The following is a 12,178-nucleotide window of genomic DNA, read 5'->3' on the forward strand; positions in this document are numbered from 1 at the left end:
CCTTCAGGACCTAGAAGGAGAGGTACACCCTCTTCTTTTAGAAGAGAACGTGAACATTCTTGCCTGGAAAATTTCAGGGGTTCAAGAAGATACTCGGGCCTTTCAGGAGAGGCTAAAAGCCTACTGGATGAATCATGGGCTCCGGGAACAAGGAGAAGATACACCGGTGCATGGAAAAAATGGTGTAGTTGGTGCCTGGAACGGGATATGGATCCTGTGGATGCACCTGTAGTAGAAGTAGCAAACTACTTAGCGGACCTTTTTAATTCAGGGCTATGTTATAGAACAGTGAATTGTTACAGATCAGCAATTTCTGCAGGGCATTCCTTGTTAAATGACTTTTTGATTGGTACCGATCCCTTAATACGTAGAGTAATGAAGGGAATAAGAATTAAACGTCCCCCTAAACTGTTATGTCTTCGTTCTTAGTGCCTTCGCTCACTCAGGATTCTGTATGATGTAAGTTTAGAGTTTCATGTTGGAATGTACTAGGTCATGATCGAATGTATCTTTTGTATGTGGGGTCAGTTACTTGCTGTGTTTGGAGCCGTTTGTATGCTGGTTCAGCTCTTCGACTTCAATAAAGGATCTTTCACCTTTTTAACGTTCCTGCATCCTTCATTACATAAACCCAAATATGATTCTTAATGGAACGTAAACCTTATCTTCAACCTTTTTTCGTCATTGCCAGATAACTGTTTCCTTTCGAGGAAACAATTATCCATTAAACTAGCTACACTACTTTGTCTAATATCTTTTAGAAGAGTGTCTGATGTTAAAGAGTTAGGAGATATGTAACAGGGTTTATTCCCCGGATGGAATGTTATTCCAAATATGGAAAAGGACCAAGATCATGTCTGAGAACATTTTCTACCCTTATTTTTTAGATTGTCCCAAACTAAGTGTGGTAAGTTGTATGAAAGTGTATGAACAGAAAATGACTGTTGTTAGACCTAGCAATGAAAGCCAACTACTGATTTCATTTGTTAAACCCTATAAGGCAGTCTCTTCTGCTACAATTTCGAGATGGGTCAGAACAGAGATGTTGGAAGCAGGGATAGATTTATCCAAGCTCGGCGCACACTCTTCCCGTGGCGCTATGACCAGTAAAGTTTTCTGGGGTGGAGGATCCCTTTCAGATATTCTTAAAGCAGCAGATTAGTCAAATGCTTCCACTTTTATTAAATTTTACCTTAAACCTGTAAAACATTTAAGCAGAAAAGCATTGAAAAGCTTTAAACTTGCATAATGTAGCCTCCGGTCTTGTAATGAAATGACGATTCTCCAATTATCATATAGAGAGAATCTTGATTTCATTAAAGGCAATGGAAGCGGACATTATCCCTCCCAGCACTCCCTGGTGGATGGTTTGTTAAAACATTGTTTATTATTTCCATTATACTTTTTTAATGCCATATTGTCTTTAATCTATTTGTCATACATGGAAACATGTATTACTAGCATTCCCTTCTCTCTTTCAGATTCTGCTTCCTTGTAAAAGTTTCTTATTGCAGTTTACTATGGAAGAAGTTGAACCTACAGTTACTTTACCTTTCGCAGCTCTAAGAGGAAGATAAATGGTTACCATGGCGCTTTGTTATTCTGTTTTTACTTATGATGTATTTGTTACACTGTAAGTGGCTGCATGTCTGGGCAGCAATAAAAGTTATTGCATAATGTCAGCCTCCGTTCTCTTTAATGAAATCAAGATTCTCTCTGTATGATAATTGGAGAATTGTCATTTTTTTTATATTAATACAAATATGTTTCCCTTTTTGTGTACTGTAATAAAAATGGAACAAAAAGGGTTATTTTCTTGTTTTTTTTACAGTGGCTAATGGCAGCAATCTAGTTCAACTTGGTGGTTTTGTAGGCCTCCTTTTTGGTGTTGCTTTTCGAATTGGTTCAATGAGAACAATTAAATAGATCAGCGAATTCCCTCTGCAGTGTGGCGTTCTTTTTAGGATTAAGTCAAGTTAACAGAAAAGAAATGAAACAACTGACAAAACTTGATTGCCATCAGTAAATTAGAAAAGAATAGATGACAGATACAGAACCACAGAAAATGTGTCGCTATTAGATTATTTACAGCATAAAACTGAACATGCCTGGATACATTATCCAGCCATGAGAAAAAGCACTAATGTGATTTAAGGAAAATGAAGTTCAAATTTGGCCTGCTTCCAACCAAATTAGTGGGAAAGGCTTGGCTAAAGATTCTTCAGGGATCAGAGCTTTTGTAATTGTAATATGTTGTGGTTACTAAGGGCTCTGAATATTTGCTTCTTACTGGTTCTATATTCATTGATATCAAAAAGGTGGATAGCATGGTTTGGTTTCCAAAAAAGAGGAAAATACTAGAACGACAGCTTTGTTTTTTGAGTTAACACAAGGTGCAGGATGGCGTTGGCTTGTTTTGTCAAAGAAGTTTGCAAAACAGAAAAAAAAAAAAGAGTACTATAAGTTATCCGGGCTGAGAAGCCTGGAAACAAGCTTGAATGTGGATTAAGCTGCTACCTACTATTCTTCACCATTACATATAATTGATATTGGTTCAGATTTGTGTATATAGGATTCTTTATTACAATTCTGCATTTTAAACATTTCAGTAAAAAGTGCCCCTACCTTTGGGGGGACGTAGAACTCCAGCAGGAAGCGCTCTCCCTCCATGCGCCCGGCTTTGCGCAGCAGAAGGCGGCACTTCTGCCACTGTGAGCTGCCCACGCAGTTGGTGTCATCCGCCACCATGTAGCGCACCGTGCCTTCCCGCTGGATATCCAGCAGCTCCACCTTTGCGGACTGGGATTTTGTGAGTCGCAGCTTCCGAGACCACTTCTCGCGAGGCTCCGCGTGCTCCTTGGTGCCAGCTGGCAAGTGTTCTCTGTCAGCGCGCCGAGCCTGGGCCGGCTCGAGGCTCGGCTCCGGGGAGGACCTTCGATGCCACATCTCCTTCATGCCGTCCACCACGCACAGGCTCATGTTCCGCAGGGAGAAGCCCTTCTTGAACTTGGACTTGGAGGCGTCGTGGACGGAGACGTCCTCGGAGCTGCGCGAGTGGCCGTAGGAGGAGACCCGCTGCACGCGCGCCTGCGTCTGGCTGCAGTACCGCTGGGAGCCGACCGCCTGCTCCATGCTGTCCAAGGACTCGCTGGAGGTCTCCTCGCGCCTCTGCACGATGTCCCTCCCGAACGGCACCTGGCAGTTTTGGAGGCCAACGAAAGGGACGATGTTGTACTTGGTGGGGGAGTCCGACACATAGACCCGGCACACCTCGAAGCTGAAGAAATCTAGGAAGTTGGCAGCAAAGTGGTGGGAGAAGGAGGTCTCGGCCCCGGGGGTGTCGTAGTGCGGGTTCTCCTTCAAGAACTGGCAGAACTTTTGAGCGAAGTCAACGGCGGCAGACTGGGCGTGAAGCTCACAGAACTCCTTCCAGTCAGGGAGCTGGGAGGAAGTCTCCTGACTGTCCGCATCACCATTCATGACTGGGCCATTTCAACAGCAGCAAACTGCAAGGCAAGCAGAAACAGCAAGAAAAACATCAGAAAAAGGAACTGCCACGGCTGCACAGGATGCCCTTCAGTGACCTTCCAAGCTACACACCTGTATTCTCCTTTTATCTCTCCCGCAAGCTGCCCTATAATAATCACCTACAATTCCATTCCCTTGGTACAATTTTTAGCAGATCCTCACACTGCACTTCCATCTTCTCAAACTATACTAAAATCTTCTCTCACTGCACTTCACGCTCCCTTGCACAATTAACTTTTATCAAGCAGGCACGTTGTCAGATTGCTTATGTGTGACATTTGCATGGTTTTAGTGAACTTAAGAATTACATTCTGCTGAATAATGTATGACACAGTAAGTGACACGTTCTCACCAGTACACAGGGCTCGAGTTGGGGTACCACGCGGGTGAACGGCATCCCCCCCCACTTATTTTACCGGGAGCTCGATAACTGGAGCAAATGCAGCCACACATTCACTCTTTGGCCTCTCTGGGGCGAGATCGGAGCTCATTCAGAACTCTGCTCACGCGCTGGCTTCTCTGATGCAATCGCATCTAATGGGTGAGCGAGGGGAGGCAATGAGTCTGATGGTGCAAGCCACCTTCGTGACGTTACTTTGTTAAGTCAGCGTCGCCCCACTTCTTTTTTTAGGACTCGTACCCTGCCAGTACAACTAAACAATGAAGTTCATATACAAAGCTGAATATCACAAATTACTACCTTTTGTGCAATGGGATGAACTAGTCTTAACTACATGGTTTAACACCCATCAGAAGTAGTCGAAGCCAGTGCATCCTAAGTCCAATGACAGCACCAGAAACAGCTAGCCCGACCTAGAGAGTTCCAAGACTGCACACTTCCAGGAGGTCTACCCATGCTCAGTGCATTCTGACACTACATCCATCAGAGCCAGTCTGAGTCTACAATTGTTTTGTACTGGATATTCACGTTCACCAGAACAAATGTGGCCCTGCCAACTCCATTCTAGCCCCATTAATCCCAACTGTACCAGCCTGTTCCTGTCTAGTTACATTTCCAAACTGAACAAGCCAGCCCTGTGCAGTGTTCAAACACCATAAATATTCATACAACATAGCCAGTTCAAGCCATTGTAACTGCATGTACATCCACCGGAACTAGCCAAAAGGGTTGCTAACTGGCTGTGTTTGTATTGGCCTGACCAGTATATTAATTTTCCATCATAACATTTTAAAATCACATAAAACTTTTTTTTCCCCTCATATCAGTGCATATTTAAAACTACAAACATAAGAGTAAATCACTTTAACAAGTGTTCAGAGCTGCTTTAATGGGCAGTGGCTGATAAAATAAAGTGAGCAAAGGAAGAAAAGCCGTGTTAAAAATGAATACGGAGTATTTTGTATTTAGTCTGGTTTATCATGTGTGGGCCTTCGCAGAATTGTAAAACATGATTCACTGGGAAAAGTGGCAACACTACTGGCCTATCCCGCTCCATCTTGATCCGTTCACAGCACAACTTACCAGTGACAAGTGCTGCCCCACTAACTTACTCCCAGCGTGAGAGCCAGTGCTTCATCAGGCGGGGCAGACTGAGGACTAGCAGGCAGTACTCCAGTGTCGGCTCTGCTGTTATGGCGGAGGAGTGTCACCCCCCACTGAAAGTCAGCAGAGGCCAGGACAAATAAAATGATAATAAAACGTTTTTAATATTTTATTTTGCGTCCTGCCAGCCAAGCAGAGAAAGAGGCAGGGACAGCCACACTGACGCTGCAACACCAGGGAGGAGGGGACAGTGGTGAGCACTGCTAAATGCACATGATTGTTTGGCCGGCCCTAGGGGGCCGACCAAACCGCCATGCGCACTTAGCCTTTCTCCACCTAAATGTGTTGTACAACTGGGTGGAAAAAACACAGGCCTCCACTCTATGTGTGATCGCCGAGCCGAGGCGCTCAGGCCAATCCCAGCGCTGCTCACATGCTGGGAAAAGCATTCCCAGCATGTGAGCAGAGCTGGGATTGGGAGCCTGCACAGTGTGCACCAGGTTCCTGACATGGGCGCAAGGACTGGGAGGAAGGTGGCGGCCGTCGGAGCAGGTAAGTTCAGTTTTATTTATGTTTTGTGTTGCCCCGGCCTCACCACTTCACAGTATCAGTGGCCGCTCCTGCAGTGCTCTGTAGTGATGGATACTGCAGAGTGTATTACCTGCTTTTCTTCAAGTAGTGCGATCCATTGCTGCTGCAGATTCTGAGCCCTCAGGCTGGCGCACTTTTAAAAGTTTAAGTTTGTACAGTAAGCCTGAACTTTTTTTGTTGTAAAATTCTTTAAGATTTGTAGTACATAAAAATACATGAAGTATTCATTGAAAAGCATGGTTTCAAATCTTCCAAAATTATACATCAATAATCATAAATTCAACTCAAACAATATCAGGTACAGAGTCCGACCTAACATCTACAATAAATATCACAGCAACTGAGAGTTCGACCAACCATTTAGTTTCACAGTTCTCTATGCACTGCAATAAAGTTCTCTATCTGAGCAATATTATTCACCGTATTACAATGTATACAACAGATGGTCATGTCCTACCCATGTCAAATCACAGCCGTCGCGCCGTCAGTCACAGAGCAAGCTTCAAACAGGCTTAATTAATACTATTCATATACGGCATGCATTCCCCTCCCCGTTAGTAGGATCAGTAAGGGAGGGTCCTCCTCCGCATATCACTCGCTCTTAGTTATGTTGCCTGAAATGTATAAGTCGGTATCTAAATGAGAACTTCAGTCCTCATCCAGGGGGTGCGTCTGCAAATAGGTTGTCAGTGGTTGCCATATATCCTGTGGCCGCAAGGTTAGGGGCAGTAGAGTGGCGTATATTTTGTTTGTAGTGTCGCAGTATATACCAGGTCTCTGGCCCAGGCCTTTACTGTTGGGACTTGCGTTCTACCCCAGTGTAAGGAAACCGGTTTCGCTATCAATAGGGCTATGGCGGCAAATCGCCGTACACCCTTCTTTAGGGGCTGTGCATACCCCAGCAACGCCATCAATGGCGTCGGGTGTTTCGTGTGTTCTATCATTACGGATAAATGTCGAAAAATCTCCCCCAATATGCCAGAACATGTCCACAACTCTAAGCCAAGTGGGAAAAATCACCACGGTCGGCAGCACATATAGCACACACATGCGGGGTATTGGGATCAAATTTAGTTAATAGGTATGGTGTAATATATTCACTGTGCTAGTACTTAAAGTGTAGCAATTTATGGCAGTGTTTGTTTGATACATACGTGTTTGCTCGCAGCAGTATAACCACATTTTGTCTGTTAACGGCAGTCCGAGATCTTGTTCCCAGGCTGAGCGCTCCTTTGCACCGACTGCAGGCCTGAAGATTCAGGGATTAATGATATAGCTTCGACACAAGATTTGTCCCGTCCGGTGAAGTTATAATTAATGTAACTAGTAGGGTAAAGTCTGGGGGTTCAGTCGTCACGTCTGGGAGCGCCCCCGTCAAAGAACATCGAACTCTGAGCAGGAGAAATCTGTCTATGTAGGATGCATCACTGCAGAGGGGTAGTTCTCCAGCGGTGCGTAATCATGAGTCACCCAAAAAATCTCCCACAGTGTGTAACCCATGCCTACTAAGAGTCTGTTTAGTAAGGGTCTCCATTGTAGAGGGTATCCAGGGATTATCGACTAGGGGTATAAAACCTCTGTAAGTAGATATCGTCGCAATTTAGACTATGCCCAGCAGGCAGAGGATAGTGTCTGGATTTCAGTGGGGCTGCGAGGTAGACCCTGCGGTAGTATAGTTGATCGCAGATTAGGATATTTCTGATATCCACTGGTTTTAAAAATTGGAGGCGGGCATCCAGATACCAATAGTACGTGAAGTGTACCTGTGCAATGAGGTTATATAGGTAAAAAATCAGGGACGCCAAAACCCCCTCACTCGTATGGCATAACTAGGGTATCCCAGGCTATGCGTGGCTGTTTTGAAGCCCATATGAGCTGGAGCAGCAAGGACCGTAATGTACCGAAATATTTCATGGTGAGTGCAATGGGAATCTTTAAGAGGAGATAGAAAAAACGCGGGAGTACCACCATTTTCATAACAGCGATTCTGTCCGTCATAGAGAGGGGAAGTTTGATCCACCGTTCGATTTGAGTTATAAGTTTATCAATCGCCGGACCGTGGTTGAGGCGAATCACCTCCGGTACACAGCAATGTAAGAAAATACCAAGATATTTCGGACGATCTGTACACCACCTAAGTGGGAATTCAACATCAACTTGGATAGTGCCTGGGGTCAATGCAAAAACCTCTGATTTAGTCCAGTTGATTGTTAGTCCCGAGTATGCTCCGAATCGGACCACCTCCTGTAATAATGGGGAGAAGTGAGTGCCTGGTTCACAGACAAAGAACATTACATCGTCTGCGTAGAATGAGGCTACAATAGGGCCTGTATGAAACTGCAATCCGCAATGGAGATGTCTCTCCTGTATGTGCATTAGCCAGAGGGTCTATGGCTGTAAGAAATATTAGGGGCAACAGCGAACATGTCTGCCTGATGCCACGCGTCAGGCTAAATTTAATTTCAGGCGGGGCGGCGTACAGGAGCTGAATTAGATTAATAAACCCGACCGGGCCCCCAGCTTCTGCAGCACAGCGTAAAGAAAGAGCCACTCTAAGGAGTCAAATGCTTTTTCAGCATCAAGTAGAACCGCCGCGGCTGGTAGAGTGGGTTCCAGCTGGTTAATAACAGCAAATATAGCATGTAGGTTTACTGTTGTAGAGCGGCCAGGGACAAACCCCGCCTGAAAGGGGCATATGATTTTATCTACTAATAGTGGAAGGCGGGTAGCTAGGATTTTGGCTAAGATCTTGTAATCCTGGTTGAGAAGCGATAGTGGTATGTAGGATGTACAGCTTTGAGGAGTTTGAGCAGGAGCGGGACTATAGCCTCCCGCATAGTATGGGCGAGAACTCCCTTCTGTAAGGCCTCATCATACACCTCCAGCAGCCGAGGAGCCAGTATCTGCCGATAGGCTTTATAAAATTCACCCGGCAGTTGGCAAGGGCATAGATTGCTTGTTTGATTTCGTCCTCATCTATTGGTGAGGCCAGAAAGTTGCAAAGGCCTTAGATAGCCATGGTGTGGATAGACAAATTCAAATAATCTATAAGGGCTTGTCCATCAGGGGGCGTACATGTCGTGTACAAGTGCGAATAATAAGACAGAAAAGCCGACGTAATATCACTGCCTCGTGATAATATGACATCATTGTCCGCCTCTAGGTGTGTGATATATGTTGAATGGTACTGAAGGAGAAGTAATCTAGCAAGTGTTCTACCAGGTCTCTCCTTCAACGTATGCCCCAGCCCTCGCGTGTTTGCCCAGATATTTGACCTCACTGTCCGCTAGCTCAGCGAACTGTCAATAATGCCGCTCGATCATGTAATGTCAAGGGGGAAGCGGTCTCCTACGTAGCCACATCAACGTCCTTAAGCTTTTTCTCTAGTGGCTCAAAATCCCCTTGTATAGAATGCAGCACTCCTGAATGTTTGAATATGGACATCCCTCTTATATAGGCCTTAAAGGCATCCCATAGTGTGGATTGCAAATCTACTGTGCCTTCATTTAACTGAAAACACTCCTTAACAGCTTCCCCACTTTGGTACGGAAAACCGGGTCAAGAACGGCTTCAGTGGGGAACCTCCATTGATTATGTGGTCTTGATAGCGTGGACAACTCTACCGAAACACGTGTCGGCTGCCGCTCCATCGCTCTACAGGAAGTTTAACGTATTACACCTTCCATCTTTGTAATACTGTGTCATTGCAACTTATGTGCTTTGAACCAAATGTACTAAGAATATTGCTGAGTTTATGTACCTCATATACATTAAACAGAACTACAATCTGCTTACTGCTTTTTGTCTGAATTGAATAATATAGGATAAAATAACTTATGAATAAATCACTGAACAGGTCAGAGCGCCGAGGTTATCTCTATATGTTGTATGTACACTGGGTTTAGCTAAACCACAGTAAGTAGACACCCGAGGTAGTGGGGTGTTTTGTCTTTATCTCGAGGGGCACCAATACTAAATATCAGTTTCCAACTTACATAAAGAATGATGTGCTACCATTGAAACCACCACTGCCGTTTGTTGATTTTTGTAAAGCGCGTAGAGGTCTTACATAGAACCGCTTTGCAGCGCCTCGGGCAGAAATAGTGAGAATAGTAAAGAGCGGAGGACATGAAAGGTGATTATGTCCCCTAGCGGGGATAGAAGGGTAAGTTAAACAGGGTCGAACTGGAAAAAAAATAGGCCTGGGTAGCAAAATATAACAAGCACTTACAATGCAATGGTCTCGGCATTTTTAAAGTTAGAGCTATTGGCATTGCTCATAACTCCCACCACAAATCTTCAACACAACACTTAACCAGCACTCTTAACCCCCTTTATTCTCCCGATGTAGGCAGCAGTGGAACGAAAGCACCAGCTGGCAGAGTTAGAGGTACATTGCTGAGATACAAAAAAACAAGCATTCAGTGCACTTTGAGCCAGGCGGAAACAAAGCACCAGTGCCTCAGGAGGAGCAGAGTTCCTCTAGGCCCTGCTTGGTGAGCTGTTTTTCGTGGATGGAGAGGCTGGCTGAGCTTGGGGCAGTATGTTTGTGCACTGTCCTCTACAAATACGGTCAGACTGAATAGCACCCTCCAAAGTAATTAGTGAAACAAGTCACCTTTTAGCACCTCGAACCACAAACGGTATCTTGGCACTTACTGTAGGTGGTATTATGAAACTGAAAGCCACCATTTTATAGACCCCGGTGGGTGAAAGGGATCGTCTCTACAGTCCTTCAGACCTACAAATGACAGCTACAATGTGGGAGCTGAACCAGAAATCTAATGACGCGAAGAGACCGATGGCACATTACAATGACGAAGTTCCACAGGGATCTTTATTATGCGCTTGTGCACTAAGCTGGGGAGAAGTTACGCCATCCTTACAGCGAGCCTGCCACCCTCTCAGCAGGGGTGTACACATTCTGCTCCTTCCGACCCCAGGCGAAGCTCACACACGCAGTGACCCAAAGAGCTCCTGGCTAAAGCACGAATGTGCTGGTTATCATTGCCAATGCACTTCAGTCATTACCGTCAGCACCTGCACTGCCCCTTCCATCACGACCCCGCAGCAGAGACCTGTCCGAGGGCACCCTCGACCGCCCATTAGCTAATAGTCGACCCTCCACACCCACCCCCACCTCTGGGACCGTCGCTGGCCTCCACCCGTCTGCACAATGCGCTGCAGGAGGGGTATGCATAACCTGGATGGGTGACAGCGATTGGGAATGCCCTGAAAAATAATGGTTACCTGTTGTCCTTCATACGGCCCTGGGTCCTAGTACCTCCCTCAGGGCTTGTGGCTCGTGCTGGGTGAGTCGGGCTTCCCTCCTCTGTTCTCGGCTGGCAGCAGCAACTCAAGCACGCACCCCGAGCCGCTGCCAATGCTGCTGGAGGAGCCCGGGAGGAGGCGCGGCTTCTCCCCCTCCCATGGAGTCCCGATGGCTGAGCCTGGCCGGGAGGAGGAGGGTCGGCGCGGACTGCTTTGCTAGACTCTCCCCCTTGTCCTCCAATTCGCACTATAATGCGGGCTTTGATTGGTCGCAGTGCCGAAGCTGCCAGCGAACCAGGAACTGGCAGCATCACCCCCACGCGCCCACCGGCGTTAGCATCATCAGAGGAGCGGCGTGAGGGGAGGGGGAGCGGAAGCAGAGTCAGAGTGCCGCGAGGCGCGGTGCAGCGCGCGGGCGCCTGTGTCACGAGTTTATTCCGTCACGGCCCCGCTGTACGAAGTGGCGGTTTGCCCCCGCGCTAGTCCCTAAACCTTGATCCTGTGCTGCTCATCTCACTGCTCATTTCGCAAGCAATTAAGTGCATAGAAGCAAATAAATATCAGAAATTGCACTCTTTTAAGCAAAGTGAACCGCTAATATATCTCGAAAATGCTGCAAAACCCTAGAAATGGACGGTTATCAGTTAATGACATTAAATCCGTGCACTCCATGCTGCAGCCTATCCAGGGCTTTAAGGTGGATAAAAAAACAAGCACACCACTGCCTAAGCACACCACTGCCTTTCTCCGAGGCGAAGCAGAAATGCCTCGGAGAAAGGCAGCGGCCATTTCGGATTCGGGGCCGTGTTCTCCTCTTGCCATTGGCTGGAGGAGATAATTAGACTTCTTGAAAAACCCACGCCCCCCGATCCGAAAAGGACGGGGCCTAATCGGAATGACGGACCTCTTCTCCAATGGCTGGCCAGCATTCAAGAGGCCAGCCAATGGAGAACAGGGGAGAAGAGGGGCGGGTTCAAGCCCCTCTTCTCCAAGTCATTATCTCTCGCAAGCGAGACTGCGCAAGCGCAGCCTTCGCTAGCCGAGACCTAAAAAGGCCCCCATTAGTGAATTAGAAAAGCCAAAAAAAAGGGGTGTGTTGTTGTTGCACATCGGGGCAGTTTTGATTTTTTAAAGACACGATTTATTTGCGAGGTAAGATTGCATGGATATGACCGTGCTGAATGCAATGGTTGTTTTAATATCAGGGAAATTAGCAGTAAAAATAGACACAGCAGATGCACAAACACCCCAAAAAGCCCCAAACACACTGACCTATCAGAGCAG

At 46.3% G+C, this 12,178-nt stretch overlaps 1 protein-coding gene across 5 annotated transcripts in view; it reads right to left on the bottom strand.

Annotated features, from left to right (window-relative positions):
* Positions 1–12,178, bottom strand: part of SH2B2 (SH2B adaptor protein 2) — a 505,642-nt gene that overhangs the window by 304,549 nt on the left and 188,915 nt on the right. For all 5 annotated transcript variants that reach the window (XM_085649839.1, XM_085649838.1, XM_085649836.1 and 2 more), the window contains one exon: positions 2,626–3,506. In XM_085649839.1, coding sequence (XP_085505965.1) covers positions 2,626–3,480 — 855 coding nt within the window. In that variant the 5' untranslated portion in view covers positions 3,481–3,506. The remainder of the gene's footprint in view (positions 1–2,625; positions 3,507–12,178) is intronic.

The sequence above is a fragment of the Triturus cristatus genome, chromosome 3_2, assembly GCF_964204655.1.
Source record: "Triturus cristatus chromosome 3_2, aTriCri1.1, whole genome shotgun sequence".
Taxonomy (NCBI): domain Eukaryota; kingdom Metazoa; phylum Chordata; class Amphibia; order Caudata; family Salamandridae; genus Triturus; species Triturus cristatus.